Raw genomic sequence first — 13295 nt, 5'->3', positions numbered from 1 at the left:
GAGTCTAGTGATTGCTGAGGCCGGCGACGATGAGCATGACGATTCAGAGATTTTCCCAGGACCGATTTCCGAGCATATGGAGAGACAACTTAATGCTTCCACAGATATTATGTTAGAGCTACGAGAGGCTGTTCCATTGGCAGAGTTGACCGAGCACGGCCATGAGTCAGAGGCGATTGACCTAACTGATGAGTCATTACTTGAGATGGATGTTCAAGAGCATATTGTTGAGGATTGCCCTATCGTTGAGCCGGTTGAGCAGATTGTTGAGATTTGTGCTGAGACAAAGGAGCTTGTTACGTAGATTGATCAGGAGGCTTTGTCATTTGCAGCGATTGGTTTGGCTGATCCAGTTGGGACTACTGAGCAGAGTATTCTTAAAAAGTTTTGCCGAGGCTTGCTAGAGATTGACCTTTTAGAGTAGGGATTGATGCTTCACTTGACCATCACTCCAGTCCAGGAGGCTTATGTTGCTATCTTTCCAGCTAGCTTACTTCTTCAGAGCAGTTCATGTTCTTCTGATCTTACATGGTCGATTTCTTCACTCTTGTTTTGCCGGCATTTCAGATGCTTCTCACGGTTATCACACGCATTATACATGAGAGAGTTTGATGTGTTATTACTGCTCTTGCTCGAGTTGCTCATCTACATATTTGATCCAGATCAACTAGAACTCAAGGTCGAGTTTTTTTCAAGCGGAGGAGAATGAAGCAGATAGTAGGCCAAATAAGTGGCATATTTGCCCATTAGGATTTATTTCCATGTTATTTAGTTTCTAGTATTTTTATTTCCATGTTTTAGTTTTAGGGTTTTACTTTCCATGGAATTCTAAGTCAGTTGCCTATAAATAGGCCTCTTGTATTAGGGATTTTTAACTTTTGGATTATTACTGAATTGAATTGATATTTCTCTCCTCTACAGGTTTCTTCTTCTCTTCTCTTCTCCTATTCTTCGTCTCTCCCCTTATTCTTCTATTCTCTTCTTCCCCTATTCTTCGTCTATTATTCTCCTTCTCTTTTACTTCTCTCTAAATTCGTCTCTTCTACATCTAATCTTCTCTTCTTCTATTTCTCTCTCCTCTTTCTTCTATTTCCCCTCCCGGTCCTACATCACACTTTGAGCCAGGTAGATTCTTTAACCTTCTTCATGAAAATTTTCTAAAGGATTCATTAGCCGACCCCAACTAGTTTGGGACAAAGGCTTAGGTGAGTTGAGTTGATCACCGACCTGGGAAGGGATCCTAAGCATTGGCAAAAAATAAGTTGGGATATTGACCAACAAGGCTTTTAATTACAAGTTTCACTCATAAGTAACTCTTTAATAATCCCCAAAAAGCTACCTTCTAAAAATAATAATCTCCAAAAAGCTCTTAGTTAAAGACAAGCATGCCATATTTAAATACACCATTTAGTTTATAAAATGATATAACAAATTCCATGTATAACATATCTTAAGCTGTTCTTGTATCGCTACTTACATGTTTTCACTTGGGCTATCCCGTCTTTGAGTCTTTTGTGAAATTACAGCATTTGGTGTGATGTTGGTAAATATGTATCCGCACCAAGATCTGTATTTTGTTTTAAAGAATTTTCTTATGGAATATGCTTATATAAAGTGTCTACCATTTATTTTTCAGGATTGGAAACACCAATTTTGTCACTTGTTTTTTTGCTGTTCTAGTCAATGACTGTTGGATTACTGAAACTTTCTCCTTATCGACCGTCCAAATGGGGAATCTTGAGCCATTGTGGTTATATTGTAGATATGGCTTGATTTATTCTTTGTTTGACTTTAGTTATCCCTTGGGTAATTTATGTAGACTTCTGTTTACTCTGCATATCTTAGTCTGCTTCCTATCTGCTGCCAGATTGGTACTAATTTGTTTTCTAATGCCCTTTTCTATTTCAACAGGAAATGATCCATTTGATGAGGCAAAAGCATTCCAAAAAGCATTTCCCAGCTGCTTTTAAGTGTTACCATAACTTTCACAAAATCAACTCTTTAGCAAGTGACAACCTCGATTTTAAGATGGTTATCCGCGTACACAGTGATTCTGCTTTTCGAAGTTATCAGAAGAAGATGAGGTGCTAATTTGATTTCACATTTGCATGGGGTCTATATGTCCATATGAAATTGTTAGTGATAATTTGTATCTGTTGGAGAGAAAAAACCAGTAACCAGTTTGCTTCAAGGCGCGAAATCGCTTTCCTTAAGACAGATTTCGCCCCCACTAGAAGTGTGCAAAGGGGATCCGCGAACTGCCTCCAAGATACAATGAAGCCAGTAGGAATGTCCTACTAATTTGACGACGCTATGCACAAGCGGAGTCAAATCCGAAATGCCCTTAGAATCTTACAAGCCTGAGAGAATCAGTCTAATTTCTGTTACTACAGTATAACAGTAATTAGATAAATGATAACAAAAATATCTGAGTAAAACGAATTTTGGTGGGAGTGAAAAGAGAGTATAATGCACTGGAAGTCTTAAGAATTTGTCCAGAAATGGGTAAATTCGTTTCTACCTTTAAATGGCTGGGTTCTGCAATTTTTATAGAGCCTCTGGTGACTTTTCAGTGTGAAAAGCACCCCTGTATTGAGTCTTTCCAGTTCGGTTTGAATTCTGGCCGTTAGATCGCGCCCATATGCGATTCAACGATCCAGATCAATCCTAGAGAGACTGTTGGGACATTTATATTCCCGTCCTCCCATCTAACCGTTAGATGATCCATCTACGGTACAGATCGCACCCCTTAGATCCTTGACCGTTGGGGAAGGGACACAACCCAATGGATCGCACCCACTGACCGTTGGAGCACTGGGACCGCTGGGCCGACCGTTGTGCTCGAATCAAAGCCCAACCCAATCGAACTATTCGACACTGGGCTTGGGCTTGATGGGCCTATGAACTATTCGGCCCACCCACTAGACCTATCCACAATCGTCTAGATCCAACGGTCCAGATCAAATCTAGAAAAATTAAAGGCTCCAATCGCTCCTCGCTACGATGTGGCGTGCGAAGTGCAAAGTGCGCCTAAAAAAGCGCCATTAAAGCGCCACTATGCGCCCTATAGCCCATTGCCCACGCCGCGCGTGCACGTGCGCGGACGGTGCGTTGCACCGTCCCGCGGTTCGACCCACGGCTAAGACCCCATGTGCACATAAACAAATAAGAGGAAAGAGTGAAGCTTTATAAGCTCAACTCTTTCTTTCTTATGAGTCGGTACGGGACTATCTTTTCCCTCTACTTTACACTCTTCTCTTTCTCTTGCAAAAAGCAACTATTTCCAAAGAAAAGTTTTTCCTTTTCCAAAACACACTTAAAGAAAATATTTTCCAAAAATTGTTTTGACCAAAAACACTTGATTTTGAAAAATCTTTAACAGAAATGTCGTTTACATGGATCCTTTGATACCAATGTTCCTTTTCTATGAAATGTACTGAACAACAAAGAACCTGATGTTTTACAGGGACAACCCGGGATTGTGGCCATTGTGTAGAGGTAATGTGCACACTTCTTGCTTCGAGAAATAAGTTTGATCTTTATTGTGATTTTAGTCCTCAAATTGGTGTTAATTTACAATAAATTAACTATCCGAGGAATTTTGACTTTTTTGACCAATTATTTCTCTATTGCCATTTTGGTCAAAATAATGTTAAGATATTTGGGGAGCTGTGTTCTTTTTGTTGATTTTGGTCTCTCTCTCTCTCTCTATATATATATATATATATATACATATATGTGTGTGTGTGTATTCTGTTTCCAATTTTACTATATAGAGGGTAGGTTTACTGCTGATTCTTCCTTTCTATCAGGTTTCTTTCTTGACATAAATTTGTTCAAAGTAAACGAGGAGAGCGCTGGTGAGATTTCAGAAGACAGCAACTTACTAACAAGGAACATCAATGGTAGCTATGGCACAAGTACTATGAGGACAGATGGTTTAGCTGATGAATATGCACATCTGATGATCAAATTGAAATTTCTGACCTATAAGGTATGGACGGATTTTTCCTTTACAAGTGATTATATAAAGGATACTAGGCTGAACTAATACCGATTACCAATGACCAATGAGTACTTTGATATAATTGCATTATGCCAGCTTTCAAATTGAATTTCTTCTTTACTTATAATTTCTGATACAATGGAGTCTTCAAAACATGCTTAAGTTCAGAGCAGATATCCCTTTTTTTAGCATATTTTTTTTAATATTCCTTTTTTTTAGTTTCTGAATGCCTCAGTATTGGTTTTTCCTTATCAAAATTGTTTTTGTTCGTAACTGCCCTGGCTTTGTTATTTTTCTGTTTAGTTCACAACTCTCAACTGAGTGAGAATTTAAGCTGTATTGGAGTGCTGTTATCAAGTTTGTTCTAACTTGGGATGGACCATGAACTGATTCGGCAAACTTTTGGCCATTTGAAGGGCTATTGATGTCACGCCCCGACCCCACCCTGAAAATATTGTCCAGTTATGGGTTTTCCCACCCTCGCCGGTTTTGTTTTCCAGCAGCAGTAACTGTGGCCGACCCACTCCATAGGGATGCTGGAAAAATGTGTACGCATGGAGAGGGAGAGTTCACATATATAGCCCAGGAACTTTCTCTCCCTTTCCGATGCGGGATCTTACAATCCACCCCCCTTAGGGCCCAGCGTCCTTGTTGGCACACTGTACTGCGGGAGGTACGGCTCTTCTACGGTTTTGTCACGCCCCGACCCCACTGTGTAAATATTGTACGGTTCTAGGTTTTCACACCCTCCCTGGTTTTGTTTTCCAGCAGCACTAACCATGCCTGACCCACCTCACAGGGATGCTGAAAAAGCATCTACACAGGGGGAGAGAGAGTTCACATATATAGCACATAATCTTTCTCTCCTTTTCCAATGCGAGACCTTACAATTTATCTCTTAATTCTTACTGGGAATATAAGGAACCATGAACCACACATTTCATACTTCCATGAATGCTGGTAATCATCAGCTGGCTTCCAGGAATTTCATGAAGATATAGTTACATCATTGTTGAATTACTATAGATTTCTATGTAGCATTTCCCTCTATTATGGGTTGTTGTCAGGATTTTCTGGAAGTGAAATTCACTAGTCAAACTAGATTTTGCCTCTCGGAATTTTAAGTTCTTTGTCAGAACTGTTAGAAATGGGTATTTAACTCTAGTTTAGCGTATTTTAATGATTCTTAATATTTTGTATGTCTGTCAGTGTATTCAAAGATTTCATATGGAATGAATAGACCATCTCCCCCTCACATTTTGTCTTTCTCCTCTGTCCTCTCCTCTCATATCTTAGCAACTTATGTTCACTTGGTATTAGAGCTAGTGAGCATCAAGATCTAACACTAAAGGCGATGGTCTAATATTCCAAAGAGGTACTTTATTCTTCTCCATTCCTGTTATTGATTCTTTTTTACATTCCTCATCTCATTCAAACCACTAGTATTATCATTATTTTATTTCCCACCATCTTCAAAATCTCATATTTATCCCCTTCTCTTCTTTCAAACCCTGGATCTTCCTTTTCTTCTCTCAAATCTTCCTTGCAAAACATCCCCACCCCCAACCCTTAGATTTTTCTCTAGGGTTCCTTTATCTTCTCTTCTCCTTGCTAATGTATACCACACTGCCCATGTTAGCATTTAACTTAAGTGATGAGCTTATAAACATAAGATGGTCTCCATTTTCATTAAGTTAGCTGTATTTTAGCACTACACTCGAAGAAAAGTTGCATGTTAACACGCATTCAGAAAATTCATCCCATATCTCTTCTCCAACCCATTTGAAACCTTGACAACCCAAAATAAAGCCATCCTCCAACCTTGAATCCCTATGTCTTCTCAGTTCTTCCCATCATAAGCCCGCTTCATCTCTCCTCTTTCTTTCCATACTTAACTAAACCTGTTTCTTCTCTCAAACATTTTCTCCTCTTTCTTATCATCGCTCGCCTCATACAACATCCCTTCCCCCAGTTATTTCATCTTCAAGTAATCCTTTCCCTGTTTTATGTTACCTTGTTACTCTCAAACTCAATTATGCTAATTATCATACTTGGAAAGATCAAATCCTCCCAATAGTTTGTGCTCAGGTTAGATTAGATTACCTCAAAGGCTTTTCTTTACCATCGATGAATTTGTGAAAAAAAAGGGAGGAAGTGAAAGTAGTCATGATGGAACAAAAGTCTATGATTGGGAGAAAAATCCAGGCTATTAGGCGTGGCTTGCAAAGGATCAATATATCATCACTTGGCTAAACTCGTTCCATCTCTTCTGAAATTTTAGCCCGAGTTTTGGATATCACATTTGCACGCACTCCGTGGAAAGCTCTTGATGACTCCTTTGCGCAATAGTTCGAAGCACATATATGCAAGTTAAGTAAGCTTGTCAAAAAGGGTCCATGAGGATCCATGTCCACTTATGACTTTTATTGAAGATGAACCATCTGTGTGATTAATTTGTAGGAAGCAAACAACCTCTTAATGAATGTGACAAGGTCAATGAAGAAAACTACGATATTTTCCACACTTCGATGCTGGCCCAATTATGGTTCTTGTCTTTCTCTGACCTGCAAGTTTTACTCTTTCAGTATGATGCTTTCTGTTGTACACAGAGATCTGCTAAGGTATCGACTAAGTCTTCATCTCTGGACACATATGGGGCTCTTTATTCATATGGCTTGTTCGACTGTTGTGGTCTGGACATTAAGTTTTCAAGTTGTTGGTTCGGTATGTGTTTCGGTCGTGACAAAAATGGAATCGTGATCTCTATTTGATGTTTCTTCTTCATATACCTATGAATTCCATTGTATCCGGAAATTATATATCGGAAGAATCTTTTTGGTCTTCCACTATCAATAGGTTGATTGTTTCGCTCTTGTATCTTCTAAAAGAGAAAAAGATCATTCTTCCTGGGTCGATTAGGGGTGTCAACGGATCCACTTGGGGTCGGATCCACCTAGGTCACAGTCACGATCCATTCAAATTCTTTAACGGTCGGGTCGGATTCGGATTGTTCTTCGGATCTTACTTTCCACGTCATGATCACGATCCATTTTAATTCGGACCGTCCATTGGAGTGTCCTATTATGTCCCACTAAGCTAAGTAGGCAATTAATTTTTTTTAAAAAGAGTTAGAATGGGGAGCGCATAATCCTACAGGCGAGCGCATAATTAACGTGATTTGACATCAAAAAGTGTTTAAGTCCGCCCACAATTCCGTTAAAAGGGGAGCGCATAATCCTACAGGTGATGAAAAAATCATCTCCCTGAAAAAAAAATGTGTATATATATTTTAGCAGAATATGTCTTATTCATTTAATTCATCAGAGGTGGCTGTGAAAAAAATGTGAAAAATACATAAATTTTACGAATTTATATTAGGCCATGTTTGGCCAACCCTATGAAAAAATATTCCCCACCATAAAAAAAAAATTAATTCAATGGAATATTTGTGGGGCTAGTTGTGAGAGATGCATGGGAGATGGAGACTTGAGAGGATGGAAGTGATGACCGAGAATGAAAAGCTCCTAAAACCAGTAAAAAAAATCAATTCTAAATATATAAGTTCTTTTCACTAGGTTTTAGGGGTATAAGATGTTACCTTCACTCCACCCACTTAATTCTCTCCCTCTCCTCATCCCCTCTAAAACAGTTAGGTCGAGTGGTCGACAAATATTCGGTGGAATAAATTTTCATGGTTTCCAAACATGGCCTTAGGGTAAAAATAAAATCCCAAAATTAAGTGCATGTGTTTGCTAGGGGTAATATGTGAGTTTATGAACAAACACAATCAAACCTTACCTAAGTTTAACAGCTTGAAGAGAGATTGGGATTTCGGAACACTGTTGTTGTTAATGGTAGCCAAAGGACCAAAACCCTAAAATTGCCTCTCTTTCTTTCGTGAAACGGTGAAACCGTGAAAGTAGGAATGAAATGAGTGAAATGAAGGAAATCTCACATTCCCATCCGATTCATTAGTGATAAGAGAGGTTTTGACCAAAATACCCTTCATAGAAGTGTTAGCATTTACAAAATTTGAAGGGTATATTTGTAAAACATTTCGGATCGTGACTACCCAACGGGCATCTGTGGCGTGCCCATACCCAATCCGAATTTTTTCGGATCCCAGATTTTATGGTCCGAAATATGCCCATGGATCCTATTTATATGTTTAGATCCTGTTCATTAACGTTCGGATTCGGACGCTCCATCGGACCGTCTGGATCCATTGACACCCCTAGGGTCGATGCCTCGATGATCTTTTAAGTTATAAGCAGTGGGGATCATCATTTTTTTTGAATGGTAATAATGGGGATCATCATTTTAAGTTAACTTTATTTATGCTAGTCACTTAAGGATTGTATTTCTGAGATTAGAAGGGGATCAATGCCTTATAATTCTTTTTGTAACGACCCGATTCCGTCGAGTCGCTACGAGCAAAAGAACAATGCAAAAATCATGAAATTTTTTTTTTTTTTAAAAGATGACAAATAAGATAATTAACATCTAACACCAAAATCTTATTTCAAATTAAATAAACCTATCATAACAAGAAGTCCCATCAATAGTTATACTCCAAATGAAAATTAAAATTCTAACAACTAAAGAGATTTCCGAAAAAGAATAAGAACAGAAAATGACGCAAGGCGTCATAGCACAATAATCCATAATGCGAAGCTCGCTGATCACACAATCCCTTATCCCATAGTATCTTCATTTACAAACGCTCCGCCATCTAACGCCTCAACTTCTGTGGAGGAGAAAATCAACGTTAGAGCAGGGTCCTCCAGAGACCGAGGAGAGTAAAAGGAACAATATAAATGGCACAGGCAATATAATCTATGACAATATAATTAAACGTGAGTAACAATGATTCAAGTTTATACTATATATGCAATGAGCATGTAAAATGAGACAGCACATTCCCCAGGTACATCCGGCTTTTTCCCCATTTTCTTTTCTGTCAGTTTTCTTCTGACCTTTTCTTTTTGCCGGTGCCCTTGCCGCACGACTACCCACTACCCCTGTCCACAGGTAGTGGCATTATGGACTCGGATTTCGGTCTCGCATTAAATGCCGAGCCGTTTCGGGGATACTATCCCTTTGGTTGGTTTGCCAACGAAAGGCTGTACACGCTTCTCGCGTTGGCCTTTGGACCTTAGGTCCCAGGATGATACCACCACACCCTTAATTCCCCCTCAGTCTCTCCCATGAATGATATGCAAGTGAGGGTTTTCGGTTACATTACCTTTGCCTTTTCTTCTCCTGCATTCTTTTGCATAAGGGTTAGAAACAATTTATTATTAATTTCATTTCAAGTAAACAAGTATAATGAGCTATGCAGTTATCACTACGAAAACTGTATACGTAAGATTACATTGTATGAAACAAATTATATTGAAACCATTACAAGACAAGGTCTAGCTGTCACCTGCCTCAATGAATTCTGAGTGAAATTAGAACCCGAAAAGTCCCAATAGAGTAGGAAATGATTAACCTGAAAATAAGACCACACATACCATTATTTGTATAGTGGTTTATGCGAATACGTATACCCCATTTCTGCCAGATTTGGATTCAAGAACAACTACACCCAAAGCTCATAAATTTGGTATGTTTGGAACCCAAAAACACCCACACGTACAGTGTATAAATCTGTCCTGTTTTGGGCTCGGAGATACACACATACAGTACATAAATCTGTCCTGTTTTGGGGGACATAAGATACTCTCATTTTCAAACACAACCTGGCTCACTTTTGGTCCTAAAATCTTCGACCAACAGTGTGTAAATCGGGTCCAATTTGGACCTCAATACTTATATATATATATAGGACATAAATCTGGACAGATTTGGTGATCTCGTTTAAGGTACAAAACAGTACTAAGATTTGGGCCAGCTTACTTTAAAAAAAATCCACAACCTGGCCCACTTTTGGTCCTAAAATCTTCGACCAACAGTGTGTAAATCTGGTCCAATTTGGACCTCAATACTTATATATATAGGACATAAATCTGGACAGATTTGGTGATCTCGTTTAAGGTACAAAACAGTACTAAGATTTGGGCCAGCTTACTTTAAAAAAATCCACATACCATCAGTTCAAAATCTGAACAGATTGCACTCCAAAGTAGGGTATACACATGCATTGTGTCTTTCCAGATTTAGACTCGAGGGTACATTCACACAAACATAAATAATTAAACTCAGGTTATGAATCCACAATACAAGCATATGCTTATGCAGTCATCAGCCCTCATAAATCCGATTATACCCTACACCTATTGAAAATTGAATACCAACAATTTCATATATCTTTGTTGGCCTCTGTACTTACCACTGTTAATTTAAGTGTTAATTTATACTAGTGCAACTTATGATTTTTAACTGTAAATTCACGTATAAATTGAATGCCGTTGAAACCCATGGCTTTTATTTATTAAAAATATCATAAATTTGAGTATTCATCATTTACAAGTTAGCCCATGGTTCTTTATTAAATAAAATAAACTGTGAATCCCGGTGTTATATAAATATAAAAGAAACTCTGTTTTTTTTTTTATACAAATAAATCAATTGTACTAGTGATTAAGTGAATCCATGATTCTTATTAATCAAAACTAACTGTAGATCCAAGCATTAGTTAAAAAAATAAAGGAGATCCTATGACTTTATTAAATAAAACCATTGGTAGCCTTCGAAAATACCAACCAAGTGAAATCTCATGAAGAAAAATCATATAAGCCTAAAACAAGATGAGCATAGAATCACTGATATGAATGTAACTTTAATAAAATGAAGACATACCTACTTGGATGGGTCTAGGGTTTTAAAAAAAAAGGCCTTCAATCTCCTTCTTCTTCTTCTCTTCTTTATTTTATTATTATTTTTTTTGAACGAGAGTCTCTCTCTCTCTGCTGAAATTTTGGGCGAGAGTGGGGAGAGAAAAGAAAGCCACGATTGTATATGCCCCCCCTTTTTGCCTAGTTTAGAAAATCCCATAAAAGATGTAAATTTTGATTGAGATTTTGAACCTTTAAATTAGTTAAGTGGGGCCCAATGGGATACGCACAACTCATGGAGTGAGTTGTGCGCACAATGCTTCCAAAAGAAATAATAATCGTGCTTCTCTCCCCCAATAGAATTTAGAGATCCTAATTTTCCTCTTCTCACACTTATCTTCTATATTAGATTTAGTTATTTCTATTTACACTACTATCATATACCATATGATGCTATATTAATATTTGGAGATCTTTTGAGATCTCAAATAACTTCCAAGTGGGCCCACACCATATGCACGTTTTCCCATACAAGGGAAAACGTGGGTTTCTTCCCATCAATTGCAAATTTATTTATTTTTTTCCACGTTTTAAGTAATATTTTCTGCAGAAATTAGATTTATTTTCTTCACTCATTTGGGGAATTTAGTTATAACTTCCAATAACCATTGATTTTAAGATCAATGGGTTAAAGCAAATCAAAAGAAAAGAGTGATTAAAATCTAAGATCAAGGGTTGATCAACGATGGATCGTTGATCCCCACCCTCGAAACTAAGATCTAAAGATCTAATAGCCTAAATCTTAAGGCCTCAAGAAGAACTTAATCCCAGTCATTACACTTTTAGAGTAGCTTGAGTATATAAGGTGGGATTATGCTGTAAACAGGAACATTTTTGACATTGTTGGAGTTCGTGAAGGAGCATTTTCTCCCCGAAGCTGCGCAAACAGAAGCAAGGCCGCTCTTGGTGATTTTTATATGTTCTGTTTGCTTTTGATGCGTCACTTTGCCTCAAGTTGGAATCTTTTGCTGAATTGGACATGATTAGGTTAATTTTTTTTCTTTCTTCTTTACCCATCTTTTGGGGAAAAAAGAATTCAATAGTTCTTTTTCATGCAATAAGGTAATTATTTCTACATTCTTCATCACACCAATAGGGGTGTCTCACCTTTATATGCCAGCCCTGAATTGTGTAAGGCATATTCCCGTATAGTTCTCGTCAAGGAGTTGTTCTTGCACTTATTGCATAGAAAACCTAAATGCCTTTTCTCTGTGCTAACTTGACTTTGTTTCATATTTAAGGCTTCGACCTCAACAACATATAATTTTTGTTGATTTATTTTCTTTTGGTCCAGCTTTGCAATTTTCTTTACTTGAAATACGATGCTGATTAAATGATTTGTGCTCTCTTGTTCTCCAATTATTCTCCGAGTTAGAATCGTTTGCTGAACTGAATATGATTAGTTTAATTATTTTCCTCCTTTACTATTTTCTTTCAGAAAAAAGAACTCTATATTTTCTCACGCAATAATATAATTAGTTATACATTAATGATGGCTGATTTCTATTTTCTGAAATGCAGATACGGACCTTTTTGATTCGCAATGGTCTGTTTATACTTTTCAAGCACGGTCCAAAAGCTTACAATACCTACTATGTGAAGTGAGTTTTCATGTTTCTTCCTTCAATAAATAGTATGACCACTAGGATGTGAAAGTGATGTTATTTAGCATTAGTATTAGTTTCTTTTTTAGGATGTATTTGTTTTATTTCATTTATACATTTTATTTTACTTATTTGTCATATTTGGTTGAAATCTCTAGATGCTGGGGATGTCCACATCACTACCAATGGCCCATTTACCTTACCCTTCTACCTATTTCCCACTTACCCACTTGTCGTGGCCACCATTTATGACGCTAAACTCATTTAAACCCTATGGCCCATAACTTAAAACCCAATCCCTACCTATTTGTCCATCCCTCATGGCCCACCACTTAAACCACTAAAACCCTATGTAAACTCCACACTCTCTCTAACCCTAATTTTGAAGAGAAAAATGAGAACTCCCCTTCTCCTTTCTCTCTTCCCCCTCGCCCTTCATGGCTTGTAGAGCTGCCAAAAAGAACCCCCCTTCTCCTTTCTTTCCCTCCCCTATCCCCTCACGCCACGCCTTCATGGCTTGGAGAACCACCAACCCACTTTCTCAGTGCCCTCCCCCCCCTCCGCTCTCCCTCTTGCACATGGCTAGGTGTATCTAAACACTTGTACGACACGTTTTCAGGGAGATTGATTATGCATTTTTTTTTTCATTTGGTATCTACTTTTTTGCCTTCTTAATTGTGTATATGTTTTAATTCACACCATTTAATGGTATTTTTGTAGTTTTGTAATTCCCTCACCTATATAACATAATGAATTCAATGGCCTATATGTAATTTGTGAGTCACCCTTCCCAAACTTTTACGTCCTATTGGAGCACATCTAGAAAAATTTAGTCGACAATCTACT

General features: G+C 37.9%; 1 protein-coding gene across 3 annotated transcripts in view; it reads left to right on the top strand.

Moving 5' to 3' along the window:
* The window catches only part of LOC143887641 (tRNA ligase 1-like), a 104839-nt gene that overhangs the window by 55103 nt on the left and 36441 nt on the right, over nt 1-13295 (top strand). For all 3 annotated transcript variants that reach the window (XM_077391753.1, XM_077391752.1, XM_077391754.1), the window contains 4 exons: nt 1912-2084; nt 3467-3498; nt 3813-3994; nt 12367-12446. In XM_077391753.1, the coding sequence (XP_077247868.1) occupies nt 1912-2084; nt 3467-3498; nt 3813-3994; nt 12367-12446 (467 nt within the window). The remainder of the gene's footprint in view (nt 1-1911; nt 2085-3466; nt 3499-3812; nt 3995-12366; nt 12447-13295) is intronic.

This window comes from Tasmannia lanceolata, unplaced genomic scaffold (genome assembly GCF_043159265.1).
Source record: "Tasmannia lanceolata isolate RefF3 unplaced genomic scaffold, GAP_Taslan_0.1 ptg000012l, whole genome shotgun sequence".
Classification (NCBI taxonomy): domain Eukaryota; kingdom Viridiplantae; phylum Streptophyta; class Magnoliopsida; order Canellales; family Winteraceae; genus Tasmannia; species Tasmannia lanceolata.
Note: the sequence above shows the minus strand (reverse complement) of the source record. Positions and strands in the feature narration are given on the sequence as shown.